Source organism: Lytechinus variegatus, chromosome 9, assembly GCF_018143015.1.
Source record: "Lytechinus variegatus isolate NC3 chromosome 9, Lvar_3.0, whole genome shotgun sequence".
NCBI classification, from domain to species: domain Eukaryota; kingdom Metazoa; phylum Echinodermata; class Echinoidea; order Temnopleuroida; family Toxopneustidae; genus Lytechinus; species Lytechinus variegatus.
The window spans coordinates 21,155,537-21,177,905 of record NC_054748.1 but is presented as its reverse complement, the minus strand read 5'-3'; the positions used below and the strand labels follow the sequence as shown (position 1 = coordinate 21,177,905).

The 22,369-nt window shown below is 39.2% G+C and overlaps 1 protein-coding gene across 1 annotated transcript; it reads left to right on the top strand.

The window, feature by feature from the left end:
• Nucleotides 1-7,797: 7,797 nt before the first annotated feature.
• On the top strand, nucleotides 7,798-20,657 carry LOC121421345 (rhombotin-2-like). The gene is made up of 3 exons (XM_041616039.1): nucleotides 7,798-8,182; nucleotides 16,512-16,727; nucleotides 18,328-20,657. The coding sequence occupies exons 1-3, from the start codon at nucleotides 8,064-8,066 to the stop codon at nucleotides 18,518-18,520; spliced, it is 528 nt and encodes a 175-aa protein (XP_041471973.1). The 5' UTR covers nucleotides 7,798-8,063; the 3' UTR covers nucleotides 18,521-20,657.
• The last annotated feature ends 1,712 nt before the right edge of the window (nucleotides 20,658-22,369 follow it).

Below are 22,369 nucleotides of genomic sequence, written 5' to 3'. Positions count from 1 at the left end.
AGCCAATGAAGCACCCGTATTTGGGACTTGCGCTTGATATTTTGACCTGCGTGTAAACGCAACTCTTTGTACAACAGGCCTCATATCAATAGCAAGAGGGAGAAAAGAAGAGAGAGAGGGGGAGAGAGATAGAGGGGTGGAGAGGTTAAAGACGCGAGCAAGCACCAGTCACTAACAACACACACAAATAACAAAAAATCCATGAAAAAAAAGAGAAAATGAGTTTACTTAACTCTTTATCCAAAAGCTCTAGGTGCTCGTTTTCTACCCATTTACCCCTAAAACATATCAAACACTTGACTTTTCTGTTAATGGGAGATGTTTTGTGAATTAAGATCAACTCTTTTTGTGAATAGAGGTTAAATTGACAACAAGTTGTGGTCCAAATGAGCACCGGAAAACCAATGAATAAAACAGTATTTATTTTACCTACGCTTGAAAGAGCTCACTTAACTCGTTTAATTTGAATGAGTGGCGGTTTTGTCGTGACATTGCTTGGCAAGGATTGGATAGTTCGACGAATATACTTATCGTGCTTAAATGTAGATAGGGAGGTAGGTAGGAATAGATGGATGAACAGATACTGAATAATTGATAGATTAGATGTAGAATAGATAGATAGATAGATAGATAGACAGACAGACAGACAGACAGACAGACAAATAGATAGATAGATAGATATATAGACAGACAGACAGACAGACAGACAGATAGATAGACAGACAGACAGATAGATAGATAGATAGATAGATAGATTCCCCCTGGAATATGGGTGTTAATTAACTAGAAGAACAAAATTAATGCAAATGATGAATAAAATTTGAAATACTTTTTATGGAAAGAGAGTAAAGAATTATTACAGCACTTTGATCTGGAAAGTAAAGAGCTACCATGGCGATCCTCTGCAAACTGACCATGATTGTAAATGAAACAGATAATCCAAAATGAAAAGAATGCAAAAAGAACAAATACAAATTATGCTTGTTATTTCATCCTAACTCCAACAAAAACATAGGATAGCAGTTACCCTCTTCAGAAATTTAACCTGTCAATCTACTTTATCTGCATCTATTTCACGAATTGAATTAAGATTGAGTAAAAAGCTGGCAGTAAAAGGAGATCGGTCCGAAATATTGACACTGCCCAATACCTTAATCACAGACCAATGATACCAGGTACAAAGAGCTTTGCATTTTAAGGGCCTGTGAAGTACCTCGTCACACAAGCACTTTGCATTGAGAGCATTTAGTGGTGTATGTTTAGCTAATGGCTAAATGATATGACCAGCAATCGTCATCAAGGACCAATGATGGTGTCCTTAAAGTTGCATTCCAACTTGCAAAGTCGGGGGGGGGGGAGGGGGAGTGAGGAAAAACATTAATGATGCAAGTCTTCCAAAGTTTGCCCAGATTTTGTTGAGAAAACAATTGCAAAACACCACTCCAATTTGGTTGTTAACTTTTTCATTTAAAAAGTCGGACATTTTGGGGGAGTTTTCATCCTCTGAACCCCAGGTAGTTGTATATTATCAATTGAATTTATAAAAATGTTTATTAACTGTTTCCTAATTTGATGCTTCTTTCTTCTTTGAATTGTTCTCTGTGCTCTTTCTTAATTAGGCATACGTTATTTCCTTCGTGTAATTCTTACATGACATTCCAACATGTCCATAACGATTGCATGGCGTTTCAACAATGTATTTACTGTACTTCCCTCACTACTAGATAGCTAAACATTTTTAATCATTTCGATGGACAGGTTCATAATTCTTGGGGCCCCGTAACCATGGTAACACAAAAGTTAACGATCATTAACTAAATGAAATGGCCTATCAAGATCATCGTTTTATGGGCATTTTGCTCAATAGACTGAATAGGAACCAATCAGAAATGCTCTTTCAAATTAATGGTTAACCGCTAACCTTTTTTACGGGGCCCGGGTCGAATCATGGAATGAATCTCGAAGCCCAAATATTTCAGGCAAAAGTATACTGGCACTTTAAGGTGAGAGGGTCGCTTAACGAGTCAGTCAGAAGCTAATTGCCCCAGTGCAAATTTACTTGCCACCCCGGCTTGGCTAATCAAAGAACAGTTAGCAAGTTTTTGATGTATTTGCCCAGCACCCCTCTGTAACTAACTTCCTGTTATGTTTACACCCCCATCAGAGTGCCTTAACTCCGGCGTTGGTGGTATTGGTGGAGGTGGTAATGTTGTTGCTTGTAGTGGTGGTGATTATGGTAGTCGGGTGTTGAAAATGGTGGTCGTAGTAGCAGTGGTGGTGATGGTAATGGAGGTGATGACATTACTGATTATGGTAGTAGTGATGGTGGAGGTGGTGATGGCAATGGTGGTGGTGTTGGTAGTGGTGTCGGTGGTAGTGGTGCATGGTGAGGATGGTTGTGGTGATAATGGGGATAATGTGGTGGTGCGTGACGGTGGTGGTTGTGGCCAAGGTGGTGGGTAATGACGTTGGTAGTGGTGTTGGTGTTGGTAGCGGAGTCAGTTGTAGTATTGGTGGATGACGGGGGTGGCGGTGGCGGCGGTGGTGGTGGAAGAGGTCATGGTGGCGGGAAATGATGTTGGTAGTGGTATTGGTGGTGATGGTAGTGGCGGCGGTGATGCTAGTGGTTGGTTGTGTCGGTAGAGATCAGGAATAAAGGGGGGGCATTAAAAATCGATAGAGGACCAGGATTGAAAAAAATATATACATTACGATAAATAATTTTTTGATTTTTTTTACATCAGTAGATCGACATTTTCTTAAATTCTGGACATTTTTCTTTTTACTTCTTACGAGCAAAATGTATGAAATAAATGTAAATCGAACAATTAGTGATCTTATTACTCGACCGCTTCGCTCAATTACATTTTACACTTCAAAGCACTTGCATATGAACAAAAACATTGCACTCGGCTTTAATACCTCATTGATGGTCAGGCCACTTGTATTAGGTGGCAAGTGATCGTTTAGAGTGTCAGAGTGCAGGGGCTTCGCGGGAGAGGGTGGGGAGTTGGTTAGATTCGGGGCACGTTCTTGATGTATTTGCCCAGCGCCCTTACCACGGTAACTAGATAGATATGATTATCTTTCAAGACGAAGAGAATGCATTCATATGCGTGAGAATATACGAAACAGACGAAAAATTATTATTACTTTTTTAGGCAAAATAACTGAAGAAGGGTTGTTACCTTTCCGCGCCCCCCCCCCCTTCCCTCACTACAAATGGCTCCACCATTTGCTGCTTCTGGAGTTGTTGTTTTTTTAGCTTAATAAAAATACACTGTTACATGTATGAATGAACAAGCTCATATACAGTCATTTTGTATACCACATGACTGTCACAGTGGTACCGAGTGTGCTTGCAAATGACCACAGAGGGCGATAATCTAAAATTAGTTTTATCAGACATTGATGCCTGTCGCATGTAAAAGGTTTTGATTAGTTTCCATAGGCGCAATCACTTAATGCCGGCGACTTAGTAGGAAATTTGCCGAAGGCGGCAGATTCTGCAGGGGCCGCTCAAACGGGGAGGGGGCTGGATGGGCTTCAGCCCCCCCCCCCCATCTTCCCCCAAAACCGTGTACAAAAACGTAAAACTTGTCATGTGATTTTGATTTTTGCACTGTCACCCTTCCCCGCCCCCCCCCCCAATTTTGACTCGCCCCCACTTTCAAAAAGGTTTAGCGGCCCCTGTTCCGCGCCCTCAAAGCATTTGGCTCTTTAAACCCTTGAGTACAATCATGATGTATTCGGTTTTACCTTTATGGCAACATTACGGATACCAAATGAATGTTTTAATAAACAAAATGAAAATTGCAAAGCATTCGATACAAATCCTGTAATTTATAGGGGGCGCGCGGAACGGTTTTGAAAACTGGGAGCTGAGCGAGCTGAGCTGAGCAGGGGGCAAAAGGGAATCACAATAAGGTGGATATATTTATCTTTTTTTGCACGTTAACTGAAATAAGTGATTGGGAACAGGTGCTCATTCAGGTGCGCGCATCCGTTAAAACTCCATCCCCCTTTAAAAAAATGCACAATTTGGGGGACGAAATGCGTCCCCTTCCCCCAAAATCCAGGATCCACCCCTGAGAAGGGTGCTTGACTGACCCCCTTCGACCTTTCCCCCGATTCGGTGGCTCCTACTACTAGGCTACGCGGCTTGTGTGGTTCTGACTCTCGCCTTGTAAACAGAGGGTCGTGTGTTCGAATCCCACCGCGGTCTAGCGTCCTTTGGCAAGGCGTTAATCCACACTTTGCCACTCTCGACCCAGGTGCTAAATGGGTACCCGGTAGGATGCGAAAGATATTGTATGTTTGATTTTGCCAGCGCCATAATGTGGCTGCGATGAATGCAAGGAATGCTCCCCAGGGAGTGGAAATTGTGCACTTTTCGTGCTTGATTGAAATGAATCCAATGACCGGGGTAATAATATGCTGTAACGCGCTTTGGGCCATTCTGGGAAAAGCGCTTTATAAAAATTGGCTATTATTATCACAATGGTTTGAGAATCGGAGAGTTCTTCATGCACAAAATATATGACGAGAATTAGCTAATGCAGATTTAGAAAAGAAAGCTTCGTTTATCTTATGTATACTGGCCGTGGTCCAGCTTAGAACTTGAACCACAAAGTACAAAATATGGTTTATAGTTCAATGTTGCCTTCAGTATTTTGGAATGAAGAGCTTAAAATTGCTCTCCAATTTGAAATGACTTTGAAAATCGTATGCGGACCCCGTGAAAACCGCATTTTACTCTTCACAAAAAGTACGAATTGTTTGTTCAAGAGCTTGCTTCTGATAGTGGCGTACAGATGGGGGGGGGGGGGCATTGGGGGTTCTTCCCCCCCCTTAAAAAAAGAAAAGAGAGAAAGGTAAAATATGATATCATTTTTGGAATATTTATTATGTCAAAATCTGTTTATCCAAAAGTGGATTTTTGTAAAGAGTTTCGAAATTTTTGCTAGCTCGCATCGTTCGCTCGTAATTTTAAAATAAATTTTACGCAATACGCCATATCTAGCCCTTTGATTTATTTTTTTTCTCTCATTATACGCCACTGGCGTCTGACATGTCTGAATGTCACTATTCCAGCCATATGACAGTCATTACATAATCTTCAGGTGAAATCAAGTTTATCCGGAAGCTAGGCATCCCTGAAAGTTGCCGCTTTCCCGCGAAAAACTACACTTCCGAAATCAACTTTGTAACGAATACAATGGATATCAATAGTGCAATGCACTTGTCGGGTAATGTTATTGTCTGTGAAGAGCGGAAGTTTTGTCGCGCTTTCAAACCCGCCCGCCATTGTATTATATTACTCAATGAAAGTACTTTATATAATTATTGCATTGTGTGTAGTTTTTGTTATCATGGGAACGCCCCATTCCCAAGGTGTAGGAAAGATTATTTCCTCTCCTTTTTTTCATATTTTTCCCTTCTTCATGAAGAGAACACATCCGCAGTCATGATAGAGGTATCTGTCCCTGCATTTACATATTGTTTACATCCATACACCCATTCATAACGTCAGGTAAATTGCCAATTCGTCTACTGCCAACTCGTCCACTCATCATATGTTCTACCTACATTTAGTCTAATGCCATTCAGTCCATTAACATTTGGTCCAATAATCACTTCATCTAATCACCTGTTCGTCTATTATCATTTCGTCTCATAACCAGTTGGTCTAATATCCGTTTTATTTTCATTAATTTTCCCCAATTAACACTCGGTCTAATTAGATCACATGGTATTTGGACTAATTGGCTATTGGACCAACTGGTTATTAGACGAAATGATGAGTAGACTAAATGGCAAATGACATGTGGATAGCGGACAAATCGACGATAGCCCAAAGGATAGTAGGCGAGTTGGTAATTAGTCGAACTTGCATTAGATCGATTGGAAATAATTCCGCCACACCCTTTCGCGACATATTGGCCTACACTTATTTACTGATTTATGTAATTTGGTGATAAATTGTAAAGACACATACATTCTGTCCATAAGAAAATAATGTTTTATTTTACACTATTTTTCAAGCTTTGTTTGCTTGTTTTTTTTGTCACATACGCCATGTTGCCACAATATTTCGTATTATCTTAATGTCACAACATAGCATATTCGGCAAAATTGCTCTCTAAAATCATACCCGATGTCCTTTAAGCAGGTGTTAAGTTCAAACGGTTAACAAGTTTAAGGTTCTAGGGTTGTCATTCATTCATTTTTTGGTCATGGTCATGGTGATCAACAGGCTAGCATCAGGTTCCCGTCTCACATAGCATTTGTGATTGATTCAGTCAAGCTTTATGTCCCGGGGGGGGGGGCATATATTGCTGTACACACGAGTGACCCCCCCCCCAAAAAAAAACGCGTTTAATCAAAGGGGTGTTTTTCTAGTTTTGGAGGCGGGCCGCGCGTGCGCTCGTTAAGGGTATAAAAAACACCGATTTTAAAAAAAGTAGCTCTAAAAGATTGGTCAAAGGTCAATCGCAGGGTGAAACGTATTTTTTTTTTCTTAGACTAGCCAAACGTGTTTATGGTATTTTTCCCCCAGATTTTTCCCGGGGTCATATTCTGGCGGCAACTTGTTTATATATGGGCCAAAATGTGTAAATAAAGCCCGCGAAAAACTTGTTTAGGGGATTATTTTGCACACAGAGAAAAACTCGTTTAGGGATGTTCGGAAATAATTTGGCCATGCGTGCATGTGTACAGCAATACATTTGACTGCCCCCCCCCCCCCCCCGCCCCCGGAGTTACGTGGATCCATCAATTTCACATGTTTTGCTCTAGGAAATTTTCACGATGTCCTTTAATAAACAAAAAGGAGCACACTGCATTGTCAAAAGTGCGATGCACGTATGAATAGGCCCTACACAATCATCAATAAAGAAAACATTTTGACACAACCAAGCATTTTATACTTATATTGGCATTGCTGGATTTCCATAATTGTAGTTGATTGAGTCAATCGTAGCTCTTTGTAAAATGGGGAAAGAGAACCTCCCGTTAAGATCAATTAAATCAAGTGAATTGACCAAAACTGCTATGTTCAAATAATTTCAGCGGAATTTTACATTACGTAATTGCACACTATTTTTTTAGTCCACAAGCAATACAAAAATGTATAAATGATTTCATCATTCTCTTGTTTTCATACGATTTTTGTTTATTTTTCCTCTTCCATTTTAATACGTCCATTCATTCCGCTATTGCCCTTCCACTTGTTTAGGTGAAATGTTTGGAGGACTCCTCCCGAATTACAATAGTTCCATTGCGCTGTTGAAATATTTTAGGTTAGGCCTATACGACTTTTTTCTCTCTCTCTCTCTCGAATAATTTATTAAACCGATGAACTATCATGTAAGGTTGAAATAAACTTCAAACATTATTTACATTACACAAAACCCAAAATAATCTGGCAATATTTACGATCTCCCTCGCCCGAGGCGGAAGTAATAAAAAAAATCTCATTCACAAAAAAGACGAAAGAGTAAAGGGTCACGGCGTGTCACAAATTGAGAATCCGTTGTTCTTTGAATAGTCTCAAAACCTGTCTCCTTCAAATTAACGAGGGTGTGATAACACGTAATTGATCTTAAATCATGAATATAATATGATTTAAATCAATTGAATCAACAGAAAACAGCATCACATGAATTAATTAGACATTGTTAAAGTTATAAATTAGCATACAATGTCCCCCAAACGACCATTGTTTCTTGTGCAGTAAACGAATTAAGTTTGTACAATAAGACTATTGTAGGTCGCGTGGCTGGCTCGCTTGCAGGCATGCGGAGTTTAAACGAAGGTGTGTTGCGAATATACCACCCAATCAACACACACACACGACCAAAATACTTTTGTGCAAGAACCATTGTGTAGCATGGCACGCGTACCACTCACTCCCGTACACAACAGAAAAGGTGTCCAATAACTCTGTATTCATCGAAACTTTTCGGAACTTTTCACCGACTTGGAGCCCGATAGAGGCCGAATCATCCTTCGAAAGAGGAGAATATTCTGAGAGGATACCTGAGGTGGTTTGTTTGAGCTGAATGCTAGCGCAATCGCAGCCATTTGTCGTCATGGGGAAGGAAAAAGTTGTCGCGATCATGAGGAATATCGAGGAGCACCAGCAAAGAGTGGAACGGCACTCGCAGGTAGATTCCAATGGGTAAGTTGTGGGGGGTACGCAACAGGTGCATGTATGGTGCATGGTGGTGGTGGTAGTCACTGTGCATAGATAAACTGTGTTTTATAGTACGACCATGGACCGGTTTCCCATAAAGCTGTGGCTCTATGGTTTTATACTACCATATTCAAATTTTATGCATACCAGTTTAACAAAAGTTGTCTCCAACAACTGGAAAGCTTAATTGCCCGAAGTTTGTCCGACATATATAGCAACAACTAATGTATGCAAAGTGGATTCCAAGTATTGAAATACCATTGTTAGGTACAGGTTAATGGAATAACTCGTTACCAGGCTACGAGGGAAGAAACATCCATAAATTTGACTACATTAGTAAACCGGTCTACATGGTCGATGGTCTATTCCATTAGCTTTTCGTGAAACGTTCTCCTTTAAGTCTTCATTTCAAAGTAACCAGAACCTTGCTGAAATTTTAAGATCTTATTTTTTGTGCGCTCAATAAATAAAGCTTGTGAGAAGAGGAGGAGAAAGGGAGGTGTCCAGTATTTTCACCACATACGTTGAATTGTCCTAAAAAGTGAGCACACCAACATGTAATCATGCCTCCAATGACTGGTGTTATTTTCATACAGAATATTGTAATATGGATTCTGGTCTGTTAGTTTTACGAGGTCTTCATTTGATGAAATTACCCGGGGGGGCCACTTACATTGACGAGTGGATACCATGCGCGACCAAAAAACACGTAAAAAGGATGTCCTTTTCACGATAGGGCACGTTACGTACGTAACGTGATAAGGGTGTCAAAAACACAAAAATTATGAAAAAAGGGTATCTATTTCGCTAGGAAAATTACGTGTTTAGGGTCGAATTTGCGGGGATGATAAAACAAAATTAAAATGTTTTATAAAGGATGTCCTTTTTGCCCCAACACTACGTGTTTAGAGTCCTATTTGCGCGAGGTGTAGAAGGTGGGGTCGTACAAAACCAAATAAGGTAATTCAAGCCGACAACCAAAGGACCCGTAACAATGAAACATTCCTGTACTTGTATAGGGGTTCATTTCAGGGAATATTTTGCCAAGAGTATCGTTTTGTTTCCAATACTTGTTAAGGGCAGGGTTTCACACGCCAATACTTGTTAAGGGGTGCATTTTCAGAATATGGAAATTACGTGTTTAGGGTGCTTTTCGAGACCCCATGGTCGCGCATGGTATCCACTCGTGAATGGAAGTGGCCCCCCGGGTAAAATTAGCGATTAATGTGAGAGCATAAACTTAACTTAAACAATTATTCAAAACAGAGATGCTGAATTTAACTTTGTCATGGCGTTGGGTAAAAATGTTTCCAAAATCCAAATTGAAAGCGTGCCAAATTTTCGGCTGAATTAAGTTATTTTCCATTTATCGTGAAAGGTTGGTTTGCTACATGTATCTTTAATGGGCTATAATAACCACATAATCTTCACCGTTCTTCGTTTCAGTACGAAGGCATGAGCTTCGTGGAAATATGCTTGAAAGTTTATAAAGTCTACTTATGAGAGATAATTATCTAATGCAATTTCCAGTGATTCAGATATTTCAAGGAAAATGTAGGTTTCACAACACTTCATACACTGGAATGATCATTACAGAGTCTATTCCCAACAACCTGTTGGGATATTACACTGTACAGTATGCTTATAGTTCCTTATTTTAAAAATTGTCAAAACCACTTTTTAAATGATAATGATAAGAAGGAAATGCTGTGCATAGTGTGAAAAAATGGTTTAGTATTGCGATAGTTAATCACCAATACATTAATTGGTCAATTACAATAATGGTAAGGGATATATTGGCAAGATTCCAAGTTGACTTAAAGCTTCAGTGTCTCTGCCATAGGTTGTTCTGCTTCGTTGTATTATCTTTATAATTTTCTCTTCTATCATCTGCTTCTCCTCGTCCTCTTCCTTCTTTTTCTTATTCTTCTCCTCCATCTTCTTTTTCTCCTCCATCTTCTTGCCCTTCTTCTCCTTCTTGCCCTCACCCTCTCCTCTCCCCTTTACTTCCTCCTCTTCCTCTTTTAATTATCCTTAATATCCCATTCTTATCGTTCTTGCTCTTCTCTATCATCTTTTTGTTAGGGTGGACTTCAACAGGACCTGTCCTTTAATATCCCATTCTTATCGTTCTTGCTCTTCTTCTTTTTCATCTGATCTGTCGTCACCATCATCACACTCCCCTTCCTCTCCTCAATCTTTCCCTTCATTCCTTAACTTTCTTCAGAAAATTGAATCTCTGCATATTGTATTACGTCAATCCCGATCTGATTTCAAATGAAGGTTTAACAATCCTTATCCTACTTGGAGGCAATTTGCACCCCTCATTTCCCATTGAGGACACCTGTTGCACCCTGCATCCTTCCTTTACCCCTCCCTCGCTGCCTGTGATTATATTTTCAAAGTCCATGACGTCATCAACCGGCATTATTGTCTTTATGATGTTATTTTTAATTCAATTGTGTGGATGCAATTTGTCTATTTCTAGTTATACTCTCTCGATAGATCTGGGGCCGTTGCAGAAAGAGTTGCAATCAAACGCAACTCTAAAAATCATGCGCAACTTGATTTTCAACCAATCAACAGCGCGCATTTGGGACTTGCGATTGATTTTTTTGACTTGCGTTTAAACGCAACTCTTTCTGCAACAGACCCCTGTCTTCGTTTTCCGGTTCAATCTTCACTTCAGTTCAATCTTCGATTATCTTTTTATCTTTTTTCGTGATATTCTCGAACGTGGAAAGTGGTTAAACACCCTTTTGAATGGAAATATCATGGTCTCATGGGCCGTTTCAGAAAACTTGTTGCAATAATAACAAAAATGCATTAACAGTTTAAAGATTAATAAAATCATTCGATAGTAATTGGCCAATTATAGTGACCTTGTTGGAGAAATTGTGCATTTGGATCCGTAAGACCATTTTGGATTCTGGGAAGGGTTCAAAGGTGTGGGGTCTGCGCGGTGTTTGTGTGCGTGTGTGAGAGAGGGTGGGGTGTGGAAGGTCAACGGGAGGGGAGGAAGGGGGCGGTGGAGAGGGCCGAGAGGGTATTGCTACAAAACTAGAGGTCCCGATGGTAATAATAACGGAGCGAAATCATTGAGTATATATTTTCGTTCTGAATTCCTATTCGGCCGGCATGGTTCATGGCCATGGCAAAAAAAGGGTTTTATTAAACAACTACGGAGGGGATCGTGTGAAACTCCATGGAGAAAGTCATCTACACAACCTCAATGTTTGTACAACATGTAAACATAGCCACACCCTGTAACGAGTAACATACAACTTCACAAGGGCGCTCGAATACATTGATCCATACGAGGAACTGGTCATGACCTCCGGTAGAGGTCATCCATGACGTCACAATACCCCATCGGCATCTCATTAACTTTGTCAGACGTTTAATTTCCGGGTTCTGCCTTTCAGCTTCCTCCAGTCCTCCCCTTCCACCGCGGAGTCATCTGTTCTCTCCGCCGAACAACCCTGTTTCACTGCAGAGAGGGGATCGCCCGAACCTGGTTTGAATTAGACAGTTATTAACCTCAATTCTCATGATTCTCTTCGATGAAAACACGGTGGAAGCAATTGACGTTTCTTGGGATCTGGCGACCTTTAAAGATCACGGAGAATTGAGGAAACATTCAACAATTTTTCTCTAGAAAATTGGAGAAGTCATGATTTCTTCCGTTCTGAGATCAGATAACTCGTTTAAATTCTTTATTTTCACCATTCCAAAAAATCTGAGTATTAATTCCTCCTCATCAGGGGAGAGGTACTGTAATTATAATTGTTGAGTTGTGGGCAGTAGTCGTCCATGGATTTTCAAATTGAATAGGCCTAACAAACAACAATTAACTAGCCTTCAATCTCGGATTATAATAAACAAAAATGTTGTCATGTTGGCCCACCCTAAAATGCCTTGAATCCTATCCGTGATAGGTTGAATATATACGTATGAAATATAATATACCCGTAATCTCGATCAAGGCTATTGCACCCCCCCTCCCCCCCCCCCAATCGGGGCGCTTCATCAACATTTGATAGGCCTTCAGACATTACTCGATGTTTCATGCGCTGGCCAAAGTAAAATATAGTGATGTAGAGAAGAAGTACCCATGGAAACAGAATCAAGATAACCCAAATATCATTTGGACTCCCGTTTTGCCGCACTTTGGACATCTTGGACACTCTGAAACTTATCATTGAGGGCTCACTTGGGAAGAAGGCCAGTTGACATGAATGGAACAACCATGTCTTGTTAAAGAAAAAATGAATTGTACTTCATATCAGGAATACTGCAGTATTGCAAGAGATCTTGCCAACGAATTACGAAAGAGTACGCTATACGTTAGGCCACATGGCTATACAGTCACATCGGAGAATCCAACACCAAACTGACCGATCGTTTGCCAATGAAAACACTGGCATCACGTGATCGGACCATTGATGATTGCTGAAAACGAGATGCATATAAAGAAGAACCAGATGAGAGCCATTCAGACAGATAACGGCCACTCCTCAGAGGCGAACAGGTGCTTTCATCTCTGGTCTGAACACGGTGTCACTATGGTTTCTATGACATGGCGAAGAGGAAGACGAAGCGAACATCGACGGCTCCACGTGAGCAACAGACCAATGGGTATGAACACGGCTTCTTGCCTTCTCACATATGCTGCAGTCACAAGAAAACCGGCTCCAGACCGATCAAATCTATTAGGTTATTACCAATGACATACCATCGGTCGGTTTGGTTAGTGGGACGATAGCATTGTTATCCCTCTTTCTAATTAGTGAACCTAAATAGTGACCCTCTCCTTGAACACGGACACTATCGTTGAGAAGCTGTTCATGATCATCGTGGCCCAACTGGAGATACCGGTCGGGTCTCAATATTAACAGCATAAAGATTTGTAATCAAGCGCAACGTGCCTTTCAACCAATGAAATGCGCGTATCCTGGACTTGTGCTTTTGAATGTTAGAGTTGCGTTTAAACTTAACTCCTCCTGCAACCAGCACCAATTAGGATTGAGATGAATAATTCAATTTGGAATACAGTCCAAGAACATTGTTTCAAGATGGTGTCTTCCCGGCAGAGTGTCATCAAGGAGCATTTCTTGATTTTGTTTTGTTGAGTCACTGCCATCAAATGTCATTGTAGGGATACTGTAACAAGTCTATCGGCGGCAACGGTCGTTAGGACGCATTTCCCATTGGATAGACAGGATGGCGAAGGAAGTTTTTAATCTGGGATTCCGATTCCCCTTCTGATTCTCATTAATTTATTTTGGTATATCAACCTCCTCCCCTTCTCCCCTCCCCGAAACTCTTTTTCTTAAAGAGATTGTGTTGTTGGAACGTATAAGCCGACGTATTGATGATGGCGAGTCGTTCTCTCTGACCCTATTTCTTGAAAGGAACTTAAGAACTGTATTTTTGGTACAAACGCAAAATTATTTCTGTATAAAGAAGCAAAAATAGAGTGCTTGATATTAGGAGATGTGATCAAATGAGAGAAAGGCTTGATACACTATACAAGTAGCAGGTCGGTGTACGCTGGCTAATACGTCCAGGGTTTCGTTTCACTTGTATGATAACAAGTTTGCAATCAGCTAATCACAGTAGCTTTAAAACCAAGGAGATATGTGATATCTCCTTGTTAAAACGTAAAACTGTAATTGTAAGTGTAACCAGTTTTATGAAACCGGTCGCAGGTGTGAAGGTGCCTTTATAAAGATTTTTAAGTACAGAGAGTCGCAATTGAACCAGAGACGAAGTAACGCTAATATTCAAATGCAACAATTTACGCGACATGGTATTTACCATGGTAAAAATGCTCCGGTATATGATGATCCATGCGTTTGCCTTTCGTGTTTTTAAAGCAAGATGGACCTTATCATCTTATCAGCAAAAGTTATTGATGAATTTGGATATGTTGCATCTGTGGCTAAGATAATTACCCACCACATTACCAACCAAAAATATTGGGCCTAACCGCTGACAAATAATATTGCCTTTGCGGTGTGGACCTAACTGAAATATTTTTTTTTATAAGAGGTTAATAAACCTTAATCTAAACTAAATGACAATGACATGGGGATATCAAGACATATAGACTACCTTACCAATGGTGTATACTGACTACTGCGTTACGTGTTTCAATGGATATCATCTCACAGTGATAGACGTGAACAAAATGAATTCTAATGACAAACATTCTCGGTGAATGCAAACTCTAATATGTTGAACGAAATATCAAACTTATTTATTGATTTACATGGGGTTCTTACAGATTTCTTACAAAATGCAAGATTGAAGGGGTAGTTATTGATACAAGATTTGTAAATTTGTTGTCTTTTTCATAACTATCAGTATGTACTCAAATTGGTATAAATCTAACGTTAGAATATATTATTTATATATCGAATGTATACAGGGGTTCCACAGTTCCTTTGGAAGGAAGTTATTGCGTGCATTTCTAATCGGATTGTTTCTCTAGGGTTGGGTATGCCAACATTGCTGTCCGAGTGTGAACTACGGTATTTCCTGCACAAAGTCCGTAATATTTACACACGCTTTAGGGTTCTTCCAGTGTCTTACGATACCATCAGGTTCAAAGAGTTCATGTGAAACCCGTCGATGGCCATTTCACTATGCTCTATGGCTGTGGTCATGGTCGTTGCTACGCTCGGTATTGTTCTCTTTTACCTTTTGTCTTTGTCCAGGTAACTCCAACATGACCGGACATGGTGGCTCATTGGTATGGCGCCTGCCAGGAAGGTCGTAGGTTCAATTCCCGGCCGAATCATGTCAAATACTTTAGAATAAGGGCATTTTTTTTTAACTGCCACCTTGTCCGTCGCTCGACGTTTTAGAATGGAGCTAAGGGCTAATACTTATTTTATGTTTTGCATAAACTTTGAAGAAAGGTCTCATACTTCTCAGCCATTCAAAATCAAGGAGAGTTGTCTGATGAAAAATGTTGATGAATTGCGCCCCTGAAATGACGATGATCCCTTTCTTTTCGCAATATAATACATATTGTTTGACCCTCATCTCAATATGTTACATATTCTGAACTCAAGAGCGTTTGGTTAACATAAACTTGGCATCACAATGTATCATTTCTTTGTATATATTATGTATTTGCTTGTATTTTTTGCCCCTCCTGTTGAGGTTTTCCAGATACGCCACTGGTAAAGGGGTAGTCCATACTGTCCAGCATCTGATTCAAGTGGTAATACACTGTACCTCGGATATGTTCAAGATACTTGAAGACTGTTGAACCCGAAGACTGTTGCTTGTCTCAGGAACAGGATTGAGATCAGCCTGATTACACCCCCCCCCCCCTTCCATTTCTGATTAAGAACCAGATATCCATTGATCAACTCTTCAAATGACATGGCTTTATTGGCAGCAAGTGCTAGAGTAGCAACCAGGTCATCAAAGTCCACTAACTTCCTCTTGAAGTGTAAAGTGCAATCATTGATTAATGATGGTTAGTTCGATGACCATTTATCTCTCTTATACTGAGATAAGCCACATCCGCTATTGCTATTCTTATTGTGCTATTAATAAACACCTGGCGCTACCTGCAGGGAATTCGGGTATACAGTCCTTTCATTTTGTGTTCAACTGTTAGGGTCCAGTATTCAACGAACTATTACTTTGATACCCTTTTTTCTTATTAAATCCTCATGGCCATTTTTCTTGAAGATTCGGGTGATTTGGTTCAAGACAGTATGAGCAGATCCTATACTAGTTCCTCAGACCATGGACCTACTAGTAGAAGTCAGTCCCATGGCTAGACTATTTGGTCACAAAGAGACTTTGTCTATTGAAATGATGTCCTAGTTCTTATCGTTTCCTTGTGTCCAACCTTCTTGGAGGTTTTGGTGCATTGGTCCTTGCAATAGACACAGATCCAATTCTTAAGCCAAGACATGTAAATAAGATATCCTTCTTCTTATCTTTGACGTGAACCCTTCCTACATAGAGGCCACGAATGCAAGGAGTCCAAGGATCACTACTTCATAAGAGCTCTTGATGAATACGGGCATGAAGACTGCCTCTTCTATGAACTTCGCAAGTGCCAACCGGGAATGTTGACTGTCAATTATACATCAAACTTCCATCGGGTCCTTGACTGTATCTAGACCTTAGCAGGTCATCAGGTCTGAGGATCAATTGTATGCATAGACACAGATACAGATCAATAATTCCTCTTTTCATGGACCTACTAGTTAGTCCAAGGCCACAAATCATTCATTTCATTGTTCTTACATGTGTTCTATTATATTCTCATACTATTCCTCAGTGAAACTGTTGATGAAGTCCTCAATGTGAACCCTTCCTACTTGGAGTGCCACGGATGCAAGGAGTCCATCAAGGATCGCTACTTCCTCCGAGCTCTTGATAAATACTGGCACGAAGACTGTCTTTCCTGTGACCTTTGCCAGTGCCGACTGGGGGAAGTTGACTGTCACATGTACAGCAAACTTGGAAGGAAACTCTGCAAGCGGGATTATCTCAGGTTAGTAGGTGTGAATCTTTGCTGGAAACCTCTAATGGATTCAAGACTTTGTGGAGCAGTTGTTTAACCCTGCGCATCTCCGAATTTAGACGTTTTATGCACAGCTCTCTAAATAAACTGTACTTGAAAAACATTGTAGTATCGGCTAAGTCATATTGTCTGAAAAGCATTCCTAATTTCTGATAGAGAACTCTTAGAGGATTGAAGGTTGTGTCATAAGTCTAAAATAGAGCTTTTTCTGATGTGTCCACAAAATTCCTAGATATTGCCATATAAGGATTTAGATTTTGAGATACAGTGGATGACAAAATTCATCACATTACCTTGGCTTTGTAAACTAATAAAAAGATCAATCACAAAAGTTGAAACATTGGTCAATCATATTCATATAATTATTCCAACCACGTATTGTACAAAAGACTGAAATAAATTCCCAAACAGAATTGTGTTTGAGTTTTTTTACAGTTGGTCACTAACAACACCATAGGGCCTTCCCCCACCCCTCATCAACAAAAAAATCTCCTTTTTAACGTTTCAGTGAACATATTGAAGGCATTCATTATGTGTTTATGTTGTACATGAAGTATCATGCTAACTTCTTTAATTTGATTTGACCACATGGTTTGACCGTAATGGTATACTTCCATGTACATTGGCAGCACCAGGCTCTTTCAGGGCTCCTTTTTGAGTTTCCAAGGCTTTTTTGATCATTTCGTGGGCAAAATCACCCAAAGCCCTCATGCATTTTTTTTCCCTGACCCAGATATAGTAATGGGTGGGTAGAGTCCACCTCAATGACAAATTTCACAAACTTGAACGCGTGCCAAAGCAAGCAGAGACAATGGCTGTCATCCAAAGCTTCCTTCATAATGACTATTGTTCCAATCGATCATTCTAATGACGGATGTAATTGATGATATAACGTGATTTTGACAAGCAACCTGCTTGAAGTGAATGACTTTGTGCTGTGTTTTTTTCCCTTTATTTTGGGTAAAGTGCATTGTATTGGCAGGAGTCATAGGAGTTTCCAATGGATCTTCCATGAATGATCATTGTTCTTTGGCTTCCACCCTGCTGGGCTATAGAAGCAGGGTATTTTGGGAGAGGATTTTTCTTTTTTTTTTTTTTTAGGGGAGAAGCTGATAACCCTTTTAGGGGATCAAATTTTTCTGGGGGAAAAGGTTGAAAGTTTTTGGATTAGATAATCCCCTGCCCCCCCCCCTTTTTTTGCTTGTCCAATTTGAGAGAGGAAAGTATTGACACTTTCAATTATACCAACCATTTGTCACCCCTCCCCCAGAGTAAATCATTGCTATGTGCTTGTATACAAGGTCAGTAAAATTGTGCATCGGGGGGTGGGGGAGGAAATTTGGATGTGGATGATACTAGAAATGCAATTACCAATACCTAGTCACCCCCCCCCATCTAGGGCACCAGAGGTTTGATCTGCCTCTGGCCAAATAGGTAGAAAATCTCATGGGTCATTTTCAGAGAATTTGTGTCTCATGTAATTGATCAAAATTTTTGTAATGTTCAGCTATCCTTTTCACCAAAAAATTGTTTATTTACATATTTGTATTCTCATCTATTTCACCCACAGATTATTCGCCCCAAGCGGAGTGTGTTCGGCGTGCAACCGTGCGATCCCCGCATACGAACTCGTCATGACGACCTCTTCCGAATGCCGCTACCACTTGGAATGCTTCAAGTGTTCACAGTGCGACAAGCATTTCTGCGTCGGGGACAAATACTTCTTGGTTGGGTCGAAGATTATGTGTGAAGATCACTGTTAAGGGCCATCCATTCTCTCCCACCCCATTCACATGCGAACTTGGTTGGTGATAAACTGATTGATGATCTTTTTCTCGTGTGAATGAGATGAGTATTGCAGATGGAAAACAACCATTGCCAAAGGATAATGGTGCTATGTCAAGAACCTGAAACCCTTTTATCTTGGCTATAAAGACTTCAGTGTCCAAAGACTTGTCTTCATTTGGCCAAGGATGCGACTTTGGTACGACCACTGCCTTATTTATTCAGATGAACCAACAGGACCTTTCTAGACATGTTGCAGAAAATAGTTCTAATCAATGAGGTTTGGAAATGACTTGTATCTGTTTATCAGGCTGCTCGAGTGAGACTAACTAGCCCAGTCTAAGTTAACAGGCAACTTCATTTGAGGGACTCAAAGACTTTGTATGGGAGCAGCTTTGTTCTTTTAACCTAATGCTAACTGGTACTGAATGGACAATGTACAAAGTCCAAAAAAGAATTCAGTTGTCAAGGGCATAAGGTTGAACTGTAAGATATTTGCTTGTATCTAGCATGTTGCATTCACTTGCCATCAGAGATAGAGTTGAGAACCGGCTCTGTAACGTTGGCGGAGAATAATGAGATGAGCTAAATCATTATTATGTCTTCTTGGTGTGGGACTAAGACACTTGCACAAACGCCGAGGGAGATTGTTTTATTCTCCAGTCTTGTGACTTTGACCTGCTCGTGTCAGCTCAATCACTGATCACCATTATCAGCTATTCTTCGGTTGGCACAATATATTCATGAAAGAATAGTCTTCAGTTTTTTGTAGAATGTGATTCGTGTTTGTAGTTTGAATCTTGCATGATTGATCGTAGGATGTTGAGACATTCCAATTATCATACGTTACATTCCGCTGTACATACAAACAACCAATGTAGAATTCATCAAACCTTATGTTTTCATTCACTTTGTAGGTCGCAAGCACAACTAATGTCACGTCCGAAATATTGGAAAGAATCACACACCTGTCAAACCTGAGGGTTCGTCAACTTGTTGATGTTTCATAAAGCTGTTAGTAAGTTAAGAGCCACTTTAAGAATAACTGGGGATCCTTTCTTACTTGCTAAACTATCGCCTACAAACATTTTGGTGTATACCATTTACCACATGAAAGGATCACCAGTTACTGTTCATAAAGTACCTATTAACTTATGAACAGCTTTATGAAACACCCGCCAGGTTTGAAAAAAAGAATAAGAGCCAAAACAAATTGGATGGTTACTTATAATTGATTTATTCATATCATTCTGATCACAATATGCATGTAAAAGTTACTTGCAAGTAATATTTGGTTTCTTTATATTCACGTTTTAAAGATGATATCTGTTCATATTTAAAAACAAGTTAAAACAAATGGTGGATTAAGTGTAATGTAATAACACACACTTTGGGGGTAAAATTATTTTCATCTTACATCATAATTACATTCATCAAAGTAATTTGGTATTTTCATATTCATTGATACTGTATATAATATGTGAATTATTGTAATATTTTTTTTAGATCTACATTGTAAGTACAAAGAAGCTGGAATATTATCTTTTGTTTAGAAAGCACAATTTATTCAAAGTGATCTTTTCCTCTCTGCATTTCTTCTGTATATTTCAAAATTAACTCGTGAAAAAAGTGATTGTCACTTATTACATTAACATTGCATTTTCATTGCACCCTCAATTAATAAAATAAGCTTTGAAAACTCTAGGATTCATCACGACCTTTTTTTTCTAAAATACTACTTCCCAAGTAAGATATAATGCAAAGGAAGAGTGGTTCATATAAACACATCATTTCACAAGTGCTTTATAAGATAACGTTGATCAAAACTAGTAAAAATTGTCCAATCATCTTTTCGTTCTATTATTTAAATGATATTCTTATCTTTGGTATAAATAATATTGCCCCTTTTCAACCAAGTGAGGTTTGATTTATATTCGTGTTTGAGTTTTCTTTTTAAAGATCACAGCGATATATTCCAGAAGTATTCAAGAAAACTGCTCAATTCATCAGGCAGTGTATTCACAATATTTTTTAGCAAGTAAGCATACATTTTTATAAGGAAAGCCTTAATATTCAAATATTTATTTAGGACCCCTAATATAACTGATTTTGCTATATATTTGCTAATTGTGTAGGAACTAGAAATTACAAGGTGTATTTATATGTCCCAAATGTGCTACATTCCAGAATTATATTTTTAATTTACCAGATATATATCAATTTCACGAATCATAGAGATTTTTTTTTTATTAAAAATATATTTGTTTAATATTGATAGAATATTCAAATCTACGTATGCTAAATCAGCTAAGTTATGTGTGCTCTGTTACTTGATTTTTCATTTATTACTTACTTAGTCTTTGTAAAAAGTTGTTAACTTTCATGCATTTACGAACAATATTAGGTGCTTTGCACGAATGAAAAAGACTCTATACATGAGTTTCAATGAGTCATGGGTCCCGTAACACAAAGGTTAGCGATTGATCATACGGTTGATTTTCACGATTGATCGTACATTGTAAACAATGCAATCAATCACAGAAAATTGTTTTATGATCATTGCTAAGCTTTGTGTAACAGGCCCCTGGTGTGTGTTTCATAAAGCTGTTCATAAGTTACAAGCGACTTTACAAGGGACTGCTGATCCTTTCTTGTGATACATGATATACACATTTTCATTGATGTTGATTAAGCGCATGAGGAAGGATCACCAGTCGTTCTTAAAGTCGCTCTTAATTTAGGAACAGCTTTATGAAACTCCCACCTGCAATGATGTACGTGTAGCTTTATAATGTATTGTTCATGTTTATTTTTTTTCGTTGTTGCTAATTGTATGCTACAGTTAAAACTTAACTTAAACGCAATTAGACATGTTAGCTAAAAATGTTGTACACTATTAATTCTCAATATATCAATGTAATAACATTTGGAATATATCTGTTTTATACTTGATGAAAATATTTTGTGTAAATGTATCTACAATTATAGGTAAGTGAGGGATATGGATAAGATACCCGACTACATGAGTTTTATTGGGATCCTTTCCATGATACGAGATGATTTTTAATAAGATGAATATACATACACCTGCGACCTACATGTATATGTACATCTATATAGTCATACCACTGCTTTTAGATACTTTATGGGGGTGTTTCACAAAGGTTTAAGTGTGACTTAGAGTTACCCTTACGCGTGTAGCCTTTAGCCAAGGCACTGGGCTTTGATATTTCCCAAAATGCACCATAAATGCGTCTGAATACTGAGACTAATATCCAGTGCACACCAGCATGGTCCAATCATCACCCCTGTTAGCAACAGTGCCCTATTTTTCGAAACCCTATTGGGCGGACAAGTAGCGCGTGGGACTCGCCCAAAGGCTAAGTTGCGTGCCATATTATTCATGTAGGCTTTACCATTTGGTCAAATCATGCTGAGAGTATTATGTTACTGCGTACCAATCATTAAGATTGCGCGTTAATAATCATGTGCATGTCAGCATTTAAGCATGATTCTAATGGAGCGATGCAAGAAACTTGCAATCGATCGCAAGTCAATTATAGGTCCAAATATCAATTCAAAGTCATGCATTTAACTGCAGATTTGTGAGTGATTGAAGGTATGCTTCTTCAATCAACAAACTACAAGCTGGTTTGCTTTAGTTAAAATTGATCTATCAATTGTGAATTCCCATCTGAAATTTGCTATAGATTGCAATTTTTGCAACAACCTCTAAGTCACACACTTTGTGAAACACCACTGTATATCCTATAAATCATGAAGCAACATGCTGCATTCATGTATAACACACAATTGAATAAGTATAG